Raw genomic sequence first — 19357 nt, forward strand, 5'->3', positions numbered from 1 at the left:
GAGAGGGTTAAACCAGGCTACTCCTTGGAGGCAAGGATTCTGGGGCTTCATCTCTCATACTTTGGACTTGTTGTAAGGAGGGACAGGTCCTTGGAGAGGAACATCATGTTTGGGAGAGTGGAGGGACAGCACAGGAGAAGACCCTTTACAAGGTGGATTGATTCAGTGACTGGGGTAATCGGGATGGGTGTGTCAGAGACAGTGCGATTGGCACAGGAAAGAGCAGAGTTTAGGGCTGTTTTACATAGGGTCGCTATAAGTTGCAAGAGACTCGATGGCATATAACAACAACAACAAGAACATGGATGTTATGAAGGAAGAATTTCAAGCTGCTCTGAAAAAATTGGCAAAAAACAAGGCCACAGGAATTGATGGTATTTCAACATATTTCAACAAACAGATACTGCCCTAGATGTGTTCACCAAGTTGTGCCAACCACTTGGCCAACTGACTATAAGAGATCTATACTTGTTCCCATTCCAAAGAAAGGTGACCCAACAGAGTGTGGAAATTATTGAACAATATCATTGATATCACATGCCAGCAAGACTGTGCTGTAGATTATCCAAAAATGACTGGTACAGCACATCAACAGAAAACTGCCAGATGTGCAGGCTGGTTTTAGAAGAGGCTGTGGTACTAGGGATACTGTAGCTAATGTTAGATGGATCTTGGCTGAAAGCAGGGAGTATCAGAGGAATGAATATCTGTGTTTCATTGACTATGCAAAGCTGTTTGTGTATACCACAAAAAACTATGGCTAACTCTAAGAAGAATGGGAATCCCTGAACACCTGATCATGCTTATGCATGGACCAGGAGGCTGTTGTCAGAACAGAGCAAAAAAATACTGCATGGTTCAAAACTGGGAAGGGTGTACGCCAGGGATGTATCATATCTACATACCTTTTCAATCTATATGCAGAACAGATTATCCAGAAGGCTGAGCATTATGAGGAGAAACGTGGCATGACGACTGGAGGAAGATTCACCAACAATTTTTTTTATGCAGATGACACAACCCTGCTTGCTGAAACTGAGGAGGACCTGAAACACTAGGGACAGAAGGTCAAGGACTGCAGTCTTCAATATGGATCGAAGCTCAACAGGAAGAAAACAAAGATTCTCACGACTGGGCCAACTGGCAGCATCATGATAGAGGGTGAAGAGATTGAGACTGTTCACAGCTTTAGTTTCCTTGGCTCCACAATCAACACTCTTGGCACCAGTAGTCAGGAAAAGAAAAGATGACTTGCATGGAGAAAGTCTGCTGTCAGAGACCTTTCCAAAGGACTGAAGAGAAATGATGTCAGTCTGGAGACTAAGGTGTGCCTTTTACAGGCCATGGTCTTTACAATCAATCACTTGCTATGCATCAGAGAACTGGACAATGACTAAGGATGATAGAGATTTGATGCCTTTGAGCTGTGGTGCTGGAGAAGAGTATTAAATATACCATGACTGCTAAGAGAACAAACAGGTTTGTCCAGGAGAGGGTGAAACCAGGCTGCTCCTTGGAGGCACAAATTCTGAAATTTCATCTGACATACTCTGGACATGTTGCAAGGAGGGACCAATTCTTGGAGAGGGATGTGATGCTTGGGAGGGTGGAGGGACAGTGCAGGAAAGGAAGACCCTGGATGAGATAGATTGATTCAGTGACTGGGGTAATAGGGGTTAGGTGTGTCAGAGACATTGAGATTGGCACAGGATAGAGCAGGGTTTAGAACTGTTGTACACAGGGTTACTATGAGTTGCAGGCAACTCGATGGCACATAACAACAACAATGGACATTCAACATTCCTCTCCAACACCATAGCTCAAAGGCATCAATTCTTCTTCTATTATCCCTATATCCAGCTCTCAGATGCATAGCAAGTAATCAGGAAGACCATGGCCTGAATCAGACACACCTTAGTCCTCAAACTGACATCATCACTACTCAATAATTTGGAGAGACCCCTAGTGCTGACTTTCCCAGTGCAATGTGTCTCCTGATTTCCTGACTACTGGTGCTAAGCTGTTGATTGTGGATCCAAGTAAGATTTGACAATTATAATTTTTTTTCATCTATCCCGATGCTGCCTATTGGTCCAGTGATAATAATCTTTGTTTTCTTGACACTGAGATGTAATCCATATTGAAGGCTGCATTTTTCAGTCTTCTGCAACAAGTACTTCAAGTCCTCCTCACTTTCAGCAAGCAAGGTTGTGTCATCTGCATAATGCAGATTATTGATGAGTCTCCCTCTGATCTTCATGCCACACTCCATTCATCAAGTCAAGCTTCTTGAATAATTTTCTGGGCATATAGACTGAATAGGTATGGAGAAAGACTACAATTCTGAGGCACTCCCTTTTTAATTTCAGACCAAGTAGTGTTTCCTACAAACTCACTTATAAATGTACCCAAAAAAAAGTTAATCATAGAAAAAAGTTAAGGTCTTTTGTGCAAAACTTACTCTGAGTCATATTTAACTCAACAACATTTAACTACTGCTAAATAAGACAAGTGCTGTTACATCTAGAGAGATATTCTTCCACTTTGCTTATCACTCTCTCAATGTGCTATATGATGTAACCTGGGTTTGCTATGATGCTGAACCTTGTGCCATGGGGATATCAAATACCAGAATGGTTTCTCATTGTGGACTGTGTTTGGTGGAGCCCCCAGCTATAAAACAGGTTGGGAAGCAGGAGTGGTATCCACTTCCTAAACCACATGCCTCTGGAAACTCTATGAACCCAGAGGAACAAAGATAGCTATGGAAAGGCATTGGGTCTTTTGTTCATAGACTCGCTATGAGTTGACCTCGACTTGATGACAATCAACAACAGTGTTTCCTTGCCCTATTCACACAACAGCCTCTTTGTCTAGATACAGGTTTTGCATGAGCATAATCAAGTGCTCTGGGATTCACAATCTTCTCAATGTTAGCCATAATTTATTATGATCCACATAGTCAAATGTCTTTGCATAGTCAATAAAGCATAAATAGACATTCTTCTGGTATTCTTTCCTTTTAGCTAGGATCCATCTACCATCAGCAATGATAACTCTGGTGCCACAAGTCTCTTCTAAATATTGCTTGAAATTCTGGCAGTTTCCTATATATGTACTTTTCTAGCTATTTTTGAATTATTTTCAACAGGATTTTGTTTGCATGTGATATTAATGGTATTGATATAAAAAAAGAGTTACTAGCAGACTCAATGATACCAGAAAATCAACTGTTCACTTAAACTCATTTCAAATAAAAACATTCACGTGTGAATCTTTTTCTCTCAGTAATGAGCATAACCTACAAGTAGCTTCACAATTCACAACAAATAACATCTTTACATTTACCCCAATTATATACACCTCTGCTTAATGACATTTTAATCACCTTTTATAATTTAGAAGTGTCATAAAGATTTTTATAACATTCAAAGAAATTCTCCTCAAAAATAACCAAAGGAAAAATAAAATGTATATAAATTTTCACAAAATGGTATCTGCTTTTCCCTAATTCACCAGAATGTTTTAAAGACATTAGAATGCATTTAAAAATAAGCACACTTGAGAAAGAGAAATCATGAGAATGAAAACTATTTAAGTATTATTAAATAAAGTAAAGGTATTTCAATGGTATACTTTAAGGAAAATCTGATAAACACGATCATAGAGACATAAATGAAAGATGAATGTGAAGAGAAAATGTACATGACAAAAAAAGTGGGGTTCTAAGTAATGAATAAAGGGAGTGGAAAAAGCAAGTTTGGTGGTTTACATGAAGTATGTTATTATTTGGTCCTGTCTAGTTAACTATAACTCATAACAATCCTACTAACAACAGATCGGAACCTTTCCTTATCCTGCATCATAAAGTTTAGCTCCATTTAAACTTAAATTTGGATTTAGTTAAAGCAAGGAGAGAAAATTATTACAAGAATATGCTGGCTGCTAATGATCACATGTTCCTAGAAATAATACATTTAATCTGTAACACAAAAAAATAAGCTATAAAATCTGACTGAAAAGGACTGTGTGCCACAGTGTAATCAAGCGCCAAAAATTGCCCTTGAGAAAAATACTGCATCCAAGAGGCAAAAAATATTCTACGTAAAGAGAAAACATCTACAAAGTGTGGTAACTACAGAAGACAAAAGCATACACAAGGATGAATTCATGGATCATCACAGTCCAACCTGTTTGCACTGGCTTGTTTAGACATGGCCTTCAATCTTTTCAAAGTTTTTCTAATAACATCAGCATCGGGAAAATGGTGAGGACCTGGAGTCCCTTTAGGAAATCCTGGCCGTACTCCAGGTGAAATTTCTCCGTAGATAAATATGCACAGTAACTTTCATTACTTTCTCTGAAGCAAAACTTAAGCAACTTGTACAAAACATAAACCATACCTTTCTTGAAGACCCCGGCCACGCAGTTCTCTTTTCCCCTTAGATTCATTATCTTCTGCTCTTTGCCGCTGCATTTGATCAAAAATGGCATGGTAATGTTCATACTGCCTTCGAGGAGAAAAAGGTGGAGCAACTGCTCCTCCCCTGACAAAAAAGGGGGCCTAGGAATTAAACAAAGAGCTTTCACATGGTTATCTTAGTAGACCTAAAAAGTGTGTACCTGCCTCAAAAGAAAAAATATATCTCATGCCTTAACTTTAAAAAAATTCTCTAACTACATCATAGTATTAAATGCACCACTTACAGCAAAATGTTTGCCTACAATATTTTAAGCTTCAGCTTATAATAAAAAAGTAGTAACTTTGTTACCAACAATAAAGCAAAATTTAACATGACAAATATGGAAAGTATGGTCTTAATGAAAATGATTCTAAAAGAAGCTTTTAAAGCATTTCTTATGATTCTGTCCCATTACGCCAAATATATGACTTATAACCAAAGCACAATTTTCTTTTATAACAAAGAAAATTATATTTAACAAAAGTATGTGTATGTTCTATTTAATAATCCCAAAATAAATTCACCAAGTAGTTATTCAAGATCATGTACCATGAAAGTACATTTAATGTATGAATAAAAGAAGCAAAACACAAATAAGTTATAATTTAAGTAGGAAGAGAACACACAAACTAGAAAAACATCTTAAGACTAGTAAAATGAAAGATAATAAAAGACAGTCAAAGTAGTTACTGAACAAATACACAGAAAAAAATTATAAATTTCTTAAAAGTAATCGAAAGCACAATGTTTAAAGACTATGAGAATAACATGTTTAAATGTTTAAACACCATGAGAAAGAGAAATATGTACCAAGCCATTTAACAAAATGTACTTACACATTTAGATATTGGGGAAGGGGAGGATGTATGAAGAATAGGGTCAACAAACTATTACAAGGAAATGTTAAGCTTGGCAGTAAAAAGTAGGTACAACTAGCTACTATTAGTACAGGTGTTTCAGATTATATCATAAACTACAGGATCCATTTATAAACATTTTTTAACAGTACACCAAAAACAGCTGTTAAAATGTCAGCATTAAGCATGATAAGAAGAAATAAACAATAAATCAGAACAGAAAGATTAATGAGACTGCTGTTGCTCTGATTCCAAGAAAGACGCCTAGAAATAAAGATAACTACTAAATAATAAAAGCTTGAGGGAGTTGTGAATTTTCTGTTGTAATGACAAAGAATATATGCAAAAACAGAAGGACTCAACTACAGACATATAAGAACACAACCACCTTGAAAATCCAAACAAAATAAAGATAGTAGAAAACTATAAAAGAAGTAAATAAAATGTACAATGCTACAGAACTCATGATAGAATATTAGTAAAAAGAGGAAAATCAATGACCTCATATAGCACCAAATATAACAGTCATGTAGTAAACTTTTTTAAAAAATCAAAAACATCCTTTGTAAAATGGTAAGAGCAGATGCAAGAATACTGACAATAAAGAAGGAAGAAGTCTGGCTAAAATAGATAGAAAACCATTACAATCTAATAAAAAAAACTGGAGTGTAACTCAGTAACATTTGTTTTAATACTATGACATACTAAGTTACATACAATTTTACAAGAAACAGTATTTTTTAAAAAAATCATGTTAAGAAAAATTTAGTACTAAGAGATGAAAAAATGTTAAACAAGGATGATGATGTGACAGGAAGTTCCATCAAGAAGATGCTTACACACATCCTCAAAATAAGCACCTCAAACCAAGATCAGAATCAGAATTCTGACTAAACATGGTCAAATCTCCCATGATACTGGTTACTGTTGGAGTTTTAACTAGTGTTAATGTTGTTGTTAGGAGCTTGCGACTCATAGCGACCCTGTGTACAAGAGCTCTAAACACCGTTCTATCCTGTGCCAACCTAGCCATCCCAAATGCACTTATTCCCATCACTCCAGTCACAGAATCGATCCATCTCATCGAAGGTCTTCCTCTCCTTTGCCGCCCCTCCACTCTCCCAAACATGACGTCCCTCTCCAAGGACCAGTCCCTCCTTGCCCAAAGTATATCAGACAAAGCTTTAGAATCCTTGACTCCAATGAGCATTCCAGCTTCACCTTCTCCAAGACAAACCTGTTTGTTCTCCTAGCAGTCCATGGTGTATTCAATACTCTTCTCCAGCACCACAGCTCAAAGGTATCAATTCTCTATCATCCCTATTCACTGTCCAACTCTCTGATACTAATAGCATCACTTATATTGCAATGTTGTTCACCATGGTAAGAACATAAAAACAGCCCAAACGTCCAACCACAATCGAATGGATTGAGAAATTTTGGTATATACGATGGAATACTCACAGCACACATGCTCAAGGATTTTGAAAATCATTACCTAACTTGAGAGAGACTGGAGAGCATCATGCTAAGTGAACTTACTCAGTCTCATAAGGAAAAATACTGTATAACACCATTATTCTGGAAATATAACTAGTTAACATGTATGAGGATCCAAAGGGGTAAGGGTAAATGACAGTGGGGGTGAGGATGGACAGGGAAGTAATCATAAAGACACACAATTTGATGGGTAGAGGGAGGGTGGGTAAAGGAAATGGGAAAGATCTGGTGTGAAAAACAATGTACACGAACTTTTTAAGTAAACCAGTATAAAAGAAAAATTTTTACTTTAAAAAAATGCTGAAAATGTCATGTTAGAACATTGAAGCAATATGATCTTTTCAAAATAAACTTAGCTGCAATAAAATTTATATGAAATAAAACTTACAATCATAAACAAGAGTTTTGACATATAAATGCAATTATAAAATATGTACTTTTTAGTGTGTCTTCTTTCACCTACTATGTTATTGAGACTGACCCATGCTGTTGCATTTATAGATTATTCCTTGTTATTGAATAGCTGTTGTTGTGTACTATAGAGTGGGAACCAACCAATACCTGACCCTCCAGTGACTCTTCAGAGGCAGTTAATTGCCTATCCTTCTCCTGGGAGCCACTGATGGCTTCAAACCGTGTGCCTTTGACACTGCAGCACAGCTTCTTGCCACTAGGCCACCACGCTCCCTACTGAATAGTATTCCAGTGTCTTTTCAAACTACAGATGGACCTCTTGCATATAATGATCGTGATATGACCAAATATGTATGTGGAATAAAATTTTATGCAATTACATATTTATAAGAGGTACAAAAAAAAGATAGAGTTGGCTATTACAACACCTACCATTGAGAAGTACATTAATATTTTTAATTTTTAAATACTTCTCTTAATAATATGAAACTTAGTATTTGTTTTCTCTAAATGTGGGCTTCTTAATTTGATTCATATTATATTGAGCTTTTAGATCCTTACCAACTGTAAAAGAAATCAAATAGCAAAGTAAGTTTAATATTTAAAACTCTACAGGTAATTGTAATCTTGTTATGTTCCTTTGAGTAGGAAATCAACTCACAGTTGACTCCCCAAAGGGTTTTCAGAGGCAGTAAATTGCATGAGAGGAAAGTGTACATTTTTCTCCCATAGAGAAGTTGTGGATTTGAACCACATGCCTTTGGATTGGCAGCACAGCTCCTTACTACCAGGATACTAGAACTCCAACAGAAAATAAGTACAAAAACAAATAGAATTTTTTTAATTGATAGAAAACCATCCTTATTTAAATAAATGATGGCAAACAAAATTGTTTAATCTTCAACAAAAGAATTACAGCCAAATAATGAGACTTTATAAAACAAAGAATGAAACAAGTGAAGAATATGCTTCTTAGCACAATTACATAAGATACAAGGGCACCATATGCCCAAAACCAAAGCTAAGAAGACAAGGAGGGCAGGACAACCAGACACATGGAAACAGGGAGAGTACTAAGACAATGTGGGCTTGTAAAACAACACCATGGGACAATCTGTTTATGAACCATTAATTGGGAAACTAATGTACTATGTAAAGTTTCATATAAAGCACAATAAAATGTCAAAACATGTACAGTGAAGCAGAAATACATTATGCATACAATATCTATATAAAAAAAGCTAGACATTTAGGAATACAATAGTACATTTTATACATAGTAAAATTACTTTATTATATATAAAAATATAAGCAAGAGGGAAATATAGAATAATGACATTTTCAACACTTAATACAGATCTGATACAAAGGATTTGGTTATTTGGTAATTTCTCACTGCGATATCAGGTAAAACAAGGAGTGACTTATTTTAGAAAGGGCTACGTTGAGCCTCTCTTTATCACTCAAAGGTAGGTAGGTTAAGTTCTACTTAACATTAACAGTGTTGTTACTTAACAGTCAACATCAACTCATGTCAACTCTAGATTTGTAGTAGGAGACTATGCTTGTCAGTTTTCAAGGCGATGACCTTTTGGAAGCAGAATGCCAGGCCTATTTTCCAAGATAACTCTGGGTGGATTTGAAATATCAAAATTTCAGCTAGTATTTGAGTACTTAGAAGTTTGCACCAGGAACTTAACATTAGGGTAATAATAGATTACTTAAAACTGTATACTCGGGGAGCTTTGGTGGCCTAGTGGCAAGAATCTGCACTGCAATACGAGAGGTGTGCAGTTCAAATTCCCCAGATGTTCTGCTGCAAAAGGAGACACAATCTCTTCCTGTACCAGTCAGACCCAATTTGATGGTAGACACACACACACACAAATTTTTAAAAAAGCTGGGGGATATAAACCATCTGTTCTGCCAAACCAGAGTAGACTAAACAATTCCTTACCCACTAGGTGCCAGATCATCTCACTGCATACTTAGTGTGCACAAACATGTAAATTTAGAAAAGGCAACTTATATTGAATTGTTGCTTTCATTATGTGCTGTCAAGTTGGTAACAACTCATAGCTGACCCCACAGTTGGTTTTTAGAGGCTGTAAGCTACATGAAGAGGAGACCATTCATCTTTCTTCCTTTGAGCAGCGAGTAGAATCAAACCAAGTGCCTTTGAACTGGCAGTGCAACATCGTACCCACTAATCCCCAAAGCTCCCTACATGTTAGTTATTCAGAAATTTATGTAATTGTTGATATATAATACCCTTAAAGAGATGAACTGAAAAGCAGTGAAAGCAGCAGTGGGCTTGCGCATAGTAGAAATTATGAGGATGGAGGACAAGGTTTTTACCTGTTGTGCTATGAGAGAGAGAAGACTCAACAGTTAACATGAACAACTTCTGATCACAAAAGACTAAATAAAGAAAACAAGGATACAGCTATTTTAAACAAACATGCACAATATTAGTTTCCTAGGCATGGAATCATAGCAAGGAAACACTGCATGGTTCAAAATTGGGAAGGGCGTACACCAGAGATGTGTCCTGTCTCCTTATCTTTTCAACCTGTATGCAGAACAGATTATCTGGGAAGACTGGCTCTATGAGGAGAAATGTGGGGTCAGTATTGGTGGAAGATCTAGCAACAATCTGCATTATGCACATGATACAATCCTGCTTGCTGAAACTGAGGAGGACCTGAAGCACTTGCTGCAGAGGGTCAAGGACTGCAGCCTCCAATATGGATTGAGGCTCAATGTCAAGAAGATAAAGATTCTCACCACTGGACCAATTGGCAGCATCAGGATGGATGGTAAAGAGATTGAGACTGTTCACAGTTTTGGTCTGTTTGGCTCCACATCAACACTCTTGGCACCAGCACTCAGGAAATTGAAAGACGTATTGCGATGGCAAAGTCTGCTGTTAGGGACCTCTCCAAAGTACTGAAGAGCATTGGTGTCATTCTGAAAACTAAGGTGTGTCTGACATAGGTCATGGTCTTTGCAATCACTTGTTATGCATCAGAGAGTTGGACAATGACTAGGCAGGAAAGAAGGAGAATTGATGCCTTTGAGCTGTGGTGCTGGAGAAGAGTACTGAGGGTACCATGGACTGCTAAGAAAACAGATTCATCCTGGAGAGGGTTAAACCAGGCTACTCCTTGGTGGCAAGGATTCTGAGGCTTCGTGTGACATACTTTGGACATCCTGTAAGGAGCGACCGGTCCTTGGAGACGGACATCATGCTTGGTAGGGTGGATGGACAGCGCAGGAGGGGAAGACCCTCTATGAGGTGGATTGATTCAGTGACTGGGGTAAACAGGATAGGTGTGTCGGAGATAATGCGATTGGCACAAGATAGAGCAGGGTTTAGGGCTGTTGTACACAGGGTTGCTATGAGTCGCAAGCAACTCGATAGCACATAACATGTATGCAATGCAAATTACATGTACATGCATGTTATTTGTGTGTCTAAATACACACACACACAAATGTGCTACAGCTAGACAAAAACAAAAAAATGAAAAACAAAGCCAATACTGTCCAGTCATTATGATCCATGACAACCTTATGTTAGGAGATGATTGCAAACCATTTGTGCCACAAAGAAAGCTCTTTTTAAAATTACAACTTTAAGGGAAAAGAAATGAGCAAGGATGTAATCCCAAAGAATCATTTACCTTTATAAATGTTTCTTTTGTAACTGAACAAAAAAGGTTAATAAAATAGAAACTGATAGTTTCAACATACGCTATTAACAACTGATTCAAAGATATAATTACAATATAGATTACCGTAGTATACCTGCATAATAATTTACGCCAATTTAGCAGTTTTAAAGTAATATTCATTTAGTACTTCAAGTTACACTAGCCAAGAAATCTGAGTATTAGTTATCTTCATGAATTACCAAGTATCAGTGGAGACTACAATGCTCACTTGAAGTTTGGGATCCATCTATGATGCTAACGGTTGGCAGAATGTTTACTTGCAGTGGTACTATTAAGACCCTCATTTTCTCACTAGTTCTTGGTGAGGGGCTATTATTGGGTCCTATGGTCCACTTACACTTCTTCCATGTGCCCTTCGATGGCAGTTCACTACACGAGTATTTGCTTTCTTCCAGATCACAGGAACTGCCTCACTGGCTACCATCTTTCCAGTCTGAGTATAAAATGCCCCACTTCCCACATTAGATAATCTAGTCAAGGAAGCTATCATATATTCATAAGTTCCAGCCACACTTTAAAGAATGGTACTATACAAGGTGTGTACACTTTGTGTTCATAAGTCTATTAACTACTGTAGAATTCTAACTTTTACATGGAGCTGCACTTCCAAGCCAAAGACATACAGTTCCAATCTTGCAGCTTCTCCATGAGATAAAAGTAGGCAATCTCCTCCCATGCAATTTACTGCCTCTGAAAATCTGGAGGTTCTTCTATGGATTGGTTCTGACTTGACAGGATACAACAACACAGACAGATTTGTATACAGCATGGTACAGAAGCAAAAAAGTAAACATAAGATTAAGATAAAAAAGAAATGAACTGAGTTCTTGCTAACCAGGTTTTCAGAACTTTTCATATTTTCGTTTTAAGATGAAAAAAAGCAAAGCTTAACAATTAAATAACTTGTCCAAGAATATATAGTCTGGATCTATCAAAAGAAAACATGTGAATTAACATTGCTCTCTAGGATTGCTATTTAGGAATTAACAGCTATTTAGGAAAATAGAGATGAGGGCCAACGTGGGAAGAGAGAAAAGGAATTTCATGCAAAAAGAAACAGGTATGAAGAGATTGAGTGGGCTATATACATATACTAAGCAAATTGTAAGTACTATCTATAGCTCACAAGGACTAAAAGCATGCAGTAGAGAATGGATAGAAATCAATTTGGAGAGATTAACAGAGACAAAGAATAAGAAATTCTTTCTATACTAGATCAACTCAGATTGAAAGAGTCTCCAATACTATGTCCTTGCGTTGCTCTTAAAATCTTGAAATGGACACTCAAGTAATTTTTAAGTAAGTTTAGCCCAAAGTGCAAATTTTATCATGTTTCAATATCTCACGGTTGCTGTTGTTAATTGCCATCGAGTCGTATATGATTCATGGCGACCCTATGAATGAAAAGACCTGAGCACTGTTCATAGACTTTCCGGAGGCAAGCCATTTCAGAAGTGGATGCCACTCCTGCTTCAAAGCTTGTTTTAATAAGGGAGCTCCACCAAACACTGTCTACCATGGATAACTATTATCAAATTTAGCTCATCAGTGCCACAGTGTTTAGCATCACAGCAACAAGTAGTTACCTCTGTACAGGAATGCACAGACCAGTGCTATACCACTCGGAAGAATGTTGGGCAAAAAGCAATTTAAGCCAGGCCTGTGGGCTGCAGATTAAAATCACTGACCTTGGGCTTGGAAGCATAACTTTCTCACTATAAGAGCTAAGGGGAAACAGTTCTTAAAAGCAAAGATTAGCCTATCAGGAACCAGTCAGCAGAGAGGGAGAGCCCTGAAGACCTCGTAGGAACCCATACTACAGGTCTCCTGGGAGCCCATGCTGCAGGCCTCCTGAGAGCTCACGCTGCAGGCCTCCTGGGAGTCCACACTGCCACAACCAGGAGAGGAGTGCCTTGTGGGCTGCACTGAACAGCCAGCAGTAAGGAAAGTGCCTTGTGGTGCACCTTAAAAACCATAAGCACCAACTGACCACCAAGAAATGAGAAGGAATGGGTCCCCAGCAGCATTCCTGGGACTTACCCAACAGAAGAGCTTTGTGATCTCTTGGGGAAACAGGTCCTACCATTGTCTCAGGAGAAGACACAGCTACACCTTAGCATCAAGACTTGGATAGTAAAATCCCAGTTCCTTAAAGACTTTGTCTGCTAATGCTGAAGCACTCCTTCCCATACTGCCTCAGAAGAGGAGTACCTACTCAGGGAGCACCAGTCAACTGAGATTTGGGGAGGAAAGTGTCCTTGGAAGTATTCCTGGGACTTTCTCAGCTCTCTAGGTGCTTTATCCCTTTAGGGGAAAATGGCAATTCCCATTCATATGCATAAGACACAGGCTGAAGAAGCCAAATTTGTTTGCTCCTTAATCTCTTAGGGGAAACGCTCATCAAACTACAGGATAGAGAAGCAGGCTCATGATAGCTGAAAAAAGGAAGAGATCTCAGCTCCATGCCCCTCCAAAGACAACTAGATGAGAAGCTTGCCACAGGAAAAGAGCGAACAGTACAATTCACAAAAAAACCATTGGGGACTAAGAAGCTAGATCAGGGGTAATACTTAGAATCTGCAACTCTAACAAGAGCATCAAAAAGAAAAGGAATTGACAGCTACCTACCATGATACAATAGAAACTGTCTGATATATACCAAGAACTTGACACAAAGTCAATGAAGTAGCAGACAGAATCAAATATTATGGGGGGGAGGAAAAAACACTTCTGCTAAAAAAGCAGTTAAGATAACCGACAAAATGGATGTCCCAGAGATAGGGAAACAGAAGAAATACAACAATGTGAAATCCAAGAACTGGTACTGAGGAAATTACGTATCATGAAAGGAAGAATTCCATAAATGAAGAGGTATGAGAATTTTTAAAATCATCACAAGACAGAGACAATACAACCAGCACAGTACCCCAAAAAAGCATAAAAATACAACCCAAAAATATCAAGATGAATATTGCAGAAATTTTCAACATATTGAGGCACAAAAAGTCAAACAGAAAAAAAGGAACAGAGTCAGGAAGATAAAAGAACCTCAGTGCGAAATTAAAAGAAGAGAGGAAAAAAAACCCAACACAGAAGACAAAAGGAAAAATAAGAAAACATCAGAAGCATGTGGGATGACATACAAATGAAACAAAAACCATGTGACATGAATACCAAAACAGAACAGGAGAATCAAAACACTGAGAAAATGGTGGAAGAAGCACTAGAAAGAAATTTCCTAGGCATTATAAAAAATTGAGCAAATACAAATTCAAGAAGCTCAATGAATGTCAAATGGACTTGACCCCAAAAGAAAAACACCAAAATATATCATAGTCAAATTCTCAAAAATTTAAGATAAGCGAAAAAGAAATCACCTACACAGAAGAACCAATTAGATTAAACTGACTTCTCAGAAGAAACCATGTAAGCAAGAATACAATGTGATGGCATATACAGAAAACTGAAAGAAAAGAACTGCCAGCTTAGGATCCTACATCAAAAAAAGGCCATCAAATAAGAAGTCATTTGAAGAAAAGAAGGAACTTACAGAATTTGTGAAAATGAGGCCAATTCTACAAGAAATATTAAGGGAAGTCTCCACACAGAGACAGTAAAGGAAGGTGGGGGGTCAAGGTAATCAGCAACAACAGGAAAAGGAATGTAGCAAAATGGAAACAATAATCAGTTATTGTAGCCTATCAGTAATTATACTAAATGTAAAAAAAAAACCCCAAATAAACAATAACAACCAACACACTAAATGTGCATTATTTAAATACACATATTAAGAGAGAAAAAAAGGGGGGGGGGTGCGGAGCTTTGGTGGCCTAGTGGCAAGAAGCTGTACTGCAATCCCAAAGGCGCATGGTTCAAATCTACCATATGCTCTGCTGGAGAAGGAGGGACAATCTCCTCCTGCACCAGTCAGATACAACTTGATGGTACACACACAAAAAATAATAAAAGAAAAAAAAATTTTAAAAAGTACTAAAAATAAAAAAGTAGTGAAATGGATTAAAAACACAAAGTACATCAATATATTGCTTTGAAGAGATACATTTAAAAAATAAAGACATTGTGATTAATTTTATAAAAAATAAGTCATGAGAATGAGTAAATAAAACACAATGTGAATGGATAGTTGTGAAAGACAATGTATATACATTCTTATACAAACCAATGTAAAATTAAAACAAAGAATAAAAAAATAAAGAAAAAAAGCCCTAAAAAATGGCAGAAGAAAATGAAGACAAAGAGATGCTAAAGATCAAAGGATGAAGGAAAAAAAAATACACCAAGCAAATGGAATCTAGAAGAAAGCTGGAGTGGCAATACTAATAATTGATAAAACAGACTTCAGGATGAAAACAAACCTCTGAGTAAAGAAAGGGCACTATGTAATAATTAAAGGCATAATGGATCAAGAAAACATCAAGAACATCAAGAGAACATAAACTTAATTATGCACCTAGTGAGAGAACTACAAAATACATAAAACAGCAGTTCAAAAACCTGAATAAAGAAACAGACAACACCACAACAGTACCATTCTCAACACAACATTCAACATACCATTCTCACCAGAAGACAGGTCAAATCAAAACAGAGTCAACAAAGATGCAGAAGAACTAAAGTATACAATTGGCCAACTCGACTTCATAGTATACTTTATATATTCAGTATACTTCAACAACAAAAATTAAGTCTATTTTCCTTTTTCCCCCCTTTTTAAATGATTATATTACATTTCCCAAAACTGAACATATCAGGACATACAGCCAGCTTCAACAAATGCAAAAACACTGAAAAAATACCAAGTATCTTCTCAGACCATCAAGCTGCAAATTAGAGGATAAAGGGAAAAAAGAACATCGAAGCAGAACCTAAATAAGATCTTGTTTGAGCTACTCCTGGGTTATAGAAGAAATGAAATTACAAAGTTCCTCAAAATGAATGGAAATAATAATATAACATACCAAAACCTCTGGGATACAGCTAGGGCAGTCCTCAGGGGCAGTTCATAGCAATAGACAAACATATAAAAAAGGAAGAAAGAAGCAAAATTAATGATCTAATGCAACATAACCATCAAATTGAAAAGTAACAATCCAACCCCACAGCGTCTAAAGAAAAGGAAATTATATGGAGAAGCAATGAGATCAATGGATAGAAAACAGAAAAATAATTGAAACTATCAATAAACCAGGAGCTGGCATTTCAAATGGGCTAATAAAACAGACAAACCATGAGTAAGCTTAAAAGAAAAACAGACACAAATAACAAATAAGAAATTAAAAAGGTGACATCAACAGAACAAGCTAAAATTAAATCAGTAATACTGGAATATTATGAAAAGCTATATTCTGACAAATCCAAAAAGCTAGTGGAAATAAACAAATTACTAGAAACCCACACTCTACCCAAAATGACACAGACAGAAGTGGAAGGCTTGAACAGATTCACAACAAAAGAAACGGACAAGGTCATAAAAAGACCTTTTGTTCCCTCTCCCCCCACAAAAAAAGTCATGGCCTAAACAGCTTCACATGTGAATTCTACCAAACATTCAAAGATGAATTATCATTAATACTACTTGTTTTTAAAAAATATAAAAATAAGTAGCACTTCAAAAGTTATTCTATGAAACAAGCACGAGCATTAATACCAAAACCAGGCAAAGATATGGCAAGAAAAATGAAAACTACAAACAAGTATCTCTCATGAACATAAATATAGAAATTCTTCACAAAATTCTGGCCAACAGAATCCAACTGTTTGTATGTGTGTGTAAAAAGAATTTATCATGACCAAGCAGCATTCATAACAGAAATGCAAGGATGGCTGAATATAAGAAAAAGAATTCGAGCTCTGGTGGTCTAGTGGCACTGCAATTCCAGAGGTGCACAGTTCGAATCCATCAGAGGCTCTGCTGGAGAAAGAGGGACAATCTCCTCTTGTACCAGTCAGATCAGATTTCACGGTACATACACACAAAATAATAAAATAAAAAAATATAAAATAAAAATTTTTAAAAAAGAATTCATTAATTCACACATTATCAAAAAAAGAACAAGAAATATATGATCCTATAAACTGATGCAAAAAAGGCTTTCAATAAATCCACCGCCAATAAAAACACCACTTCCTAATTAAACACTCTGCAAAACAGGAACAGAGGAGAATGTCTTCAACATATTCAAAAGCATATACACAAAGCCCAGAGCTCAATGGAGACAGACAAAAGGCAATTAATTCTCTTGCAACAGGGACCACCCATAATGCGCACTATTACCACTCCTATTTAATATTGTATTGGAAGTTCTAGCTAGGCCAATGAAGCAAGAAATGGAAATAAGAGGCATTTAAACTGGCAAAGAGGTGGTGAAACTGTTGCTATACGCAAATGATATTATAGAATACTCAGAAGCCCCCAAGAGTTAAAAAAAGCTTGGTAGAACAGTTCAGTACAGTGGCAGTTATAAGATCAATATACAAAACCATGATAATTTCTATACAGCAACAAAGAAAGAATGGAAAAGGAAACTAGAAAAACAGTATCATTTAAAATAGCCAGTCACAAGGTAAAATACTTAGGAATAATCCTAACTAGACACACAAAAGATCTTTAAAACTAAAACTACTACAGAAAACAGTAAGAGATCTAACTAAGTGGAAAATATTCCCTGTTCAGAAAAAAGATTGAACATTGTGAAAATGACAGTCCTACCAAAAGACATCTACAGATTCAATGCAATTTCAATACCTCAAAGTAATTCTTCAAGGACATAAAAAAGGTCCTTTTCAGCTTCATTTGGAAAGGAAAGAACAAGCAAAGCTGGAAAGAATAAGCAAAGCTCTTTGGGGGAAGGGGAAATGAGGTAGGAGGCATCTCATTTCCTGATTTCAAAATCCACTACACAACCACTGTAATCAAAACACCATGGTACTGATACAATGACAGATACACAGACCAATGGTATAGAATTGAGAACCCAGAAATCAACCCACATAGCAAAATCCTGCTAATGATTATCCAAAACTTATTAGGTAGTATATAACTAGAGAAGTGCTAGAAAGACAAGAGGCCATAGCAGTCGGGAAAGCATCGCCAATGTCAAATGGATCATGGCTGAAAGCAGAGAGTATGGAAGGATGTCTATTTGTGCTTTTTTTGACAGTGCAAACGTAATTGATCACAACAAACTGAGGCTAAGATTCAGAAGAATGGGAATCCCAGAATACCTGATTGTGCTCAAGCAACACCTAGACTTAAACCAGGAAGCTATGTCCAAATACAGGAAGGCAACAGTGTATGGTTCAAAATTGAGAGGAATACATCAAGAATGTATCCTTTCTCCATTCCTTTTCAATCTATATGCAGAACAGATCATTTAAGACACTGGATTTTATGAAGAAGAATGTGATATCAGGATTGGAGGAAGACTCATCAACACCCTATGTTAAACAGCTGACACAACCTTATTCACTAAAACTAAGGAGAATTTGAAGTATTTGCTTAAGAAGGTCAAGGACTGCAGCCTTCAATATGGATTGCATCTCAACATCAAGAAAACAAAGATTATCACTACCAGGTCAATTGGTAGTATCATGATAGACAGAGAAATTATTGAAGTTGTTAACAATTTCATATTGCACAGATCTACAATCAACACCATTGGCACTAGCAGTGAGGAAATCAAAAGGTGAGCTGTATTTGAAAAATTTACTGTCAGAGACCTCTCCAGACTGCTGAAGAGCAACAATGTCAGTCTAGATAGTAAGCTGTGCTTGATCCATGGTCTTCACAATTGCTTGCTATGACTCTGAAAACTGAATAATGAATAAGAATGAAGAAAAATCGATAACCTTTGAGTTGTGGTACTAGAGAAGAGTACAGAACACACCATGGACTGCCAAGAGAACAAAGAAGCCTGTCCTGTTGAGGGAGAAACCAGGTTGCTCCTTGAAGGATAGAATTTTGAAATCCATTTCACATACTTTGGGCAGGTTGCCAGAAGGGACCAGTCCCTGGAGAAGGTCACCATGCTTTGAAAGGGAGAGGGTCCGTGCAGGAGAGGAAGATCTTGAATGAGATGGACTGGCAACGGGGTCAAGTATGTCAGAGGCGGTGAGGTTGGCTCTGGATAGGGCAAGTTTCTGAACCATTATTCACAGGATATCTATGAGTCATAGTCGACTCAATGGTACATAACCCCCACCACCAATGGTCAATTTATATTTGACAAAGAAGCAAAACCCATTAAATGGTGTAATGACAGCCCTTTTAACAAATGAGCTGGCAAAAATGGACATCTATTTGCAGAAAACTGAAACAGGATTCACATCTCACACCATACAGAAAAATCAATATATTAATATTTAT

General features: G+C 37.0%; 1 protein-coding gene across 1 annotated transcript in view; it reads right to left on the reverse strand.

Moving 5' to 3' along the window:
- The window catches only part of NEK1 (NIMA-related kinase 1), a 229495-nt gene that overhangs the window by 145908 nt on the left and 64230 nt on the right, over window positions 1-19357 (reverse strand). Inside the window, exons 15-16 of the mRNA XM_006902136.1 lie at window positions 4399-4564; window positions 4191-4320 (exon numbers count right to left, since the gene is read on the reverse strand). Coding sequence (XP_006902198.1) covers window positions 4191-4320; window positions 4399-4564 — 296 coding nt within the window. The remainder of the gene's footprint in view (window positions 1-4190; window positions 4321-4398; window positions 4565-19357) is intronic.

Source organism: Elephantulus edwardii, unplaced genomic scaffold, assembly GCF_000299155.1.
Source record: "Elephantulus edwardii isolate Elephantulus edwardi_28Jun2011 unplaced genomic scaffold, EleEdw1.0 scaffold00371, whole genome shotgun sequence".
NCBI lineage: Eukaryota > Metazoa > Chordata > Mammalia > Macroscelidea > Macroscelididae > Elephantulus > Elephantulus edwardii.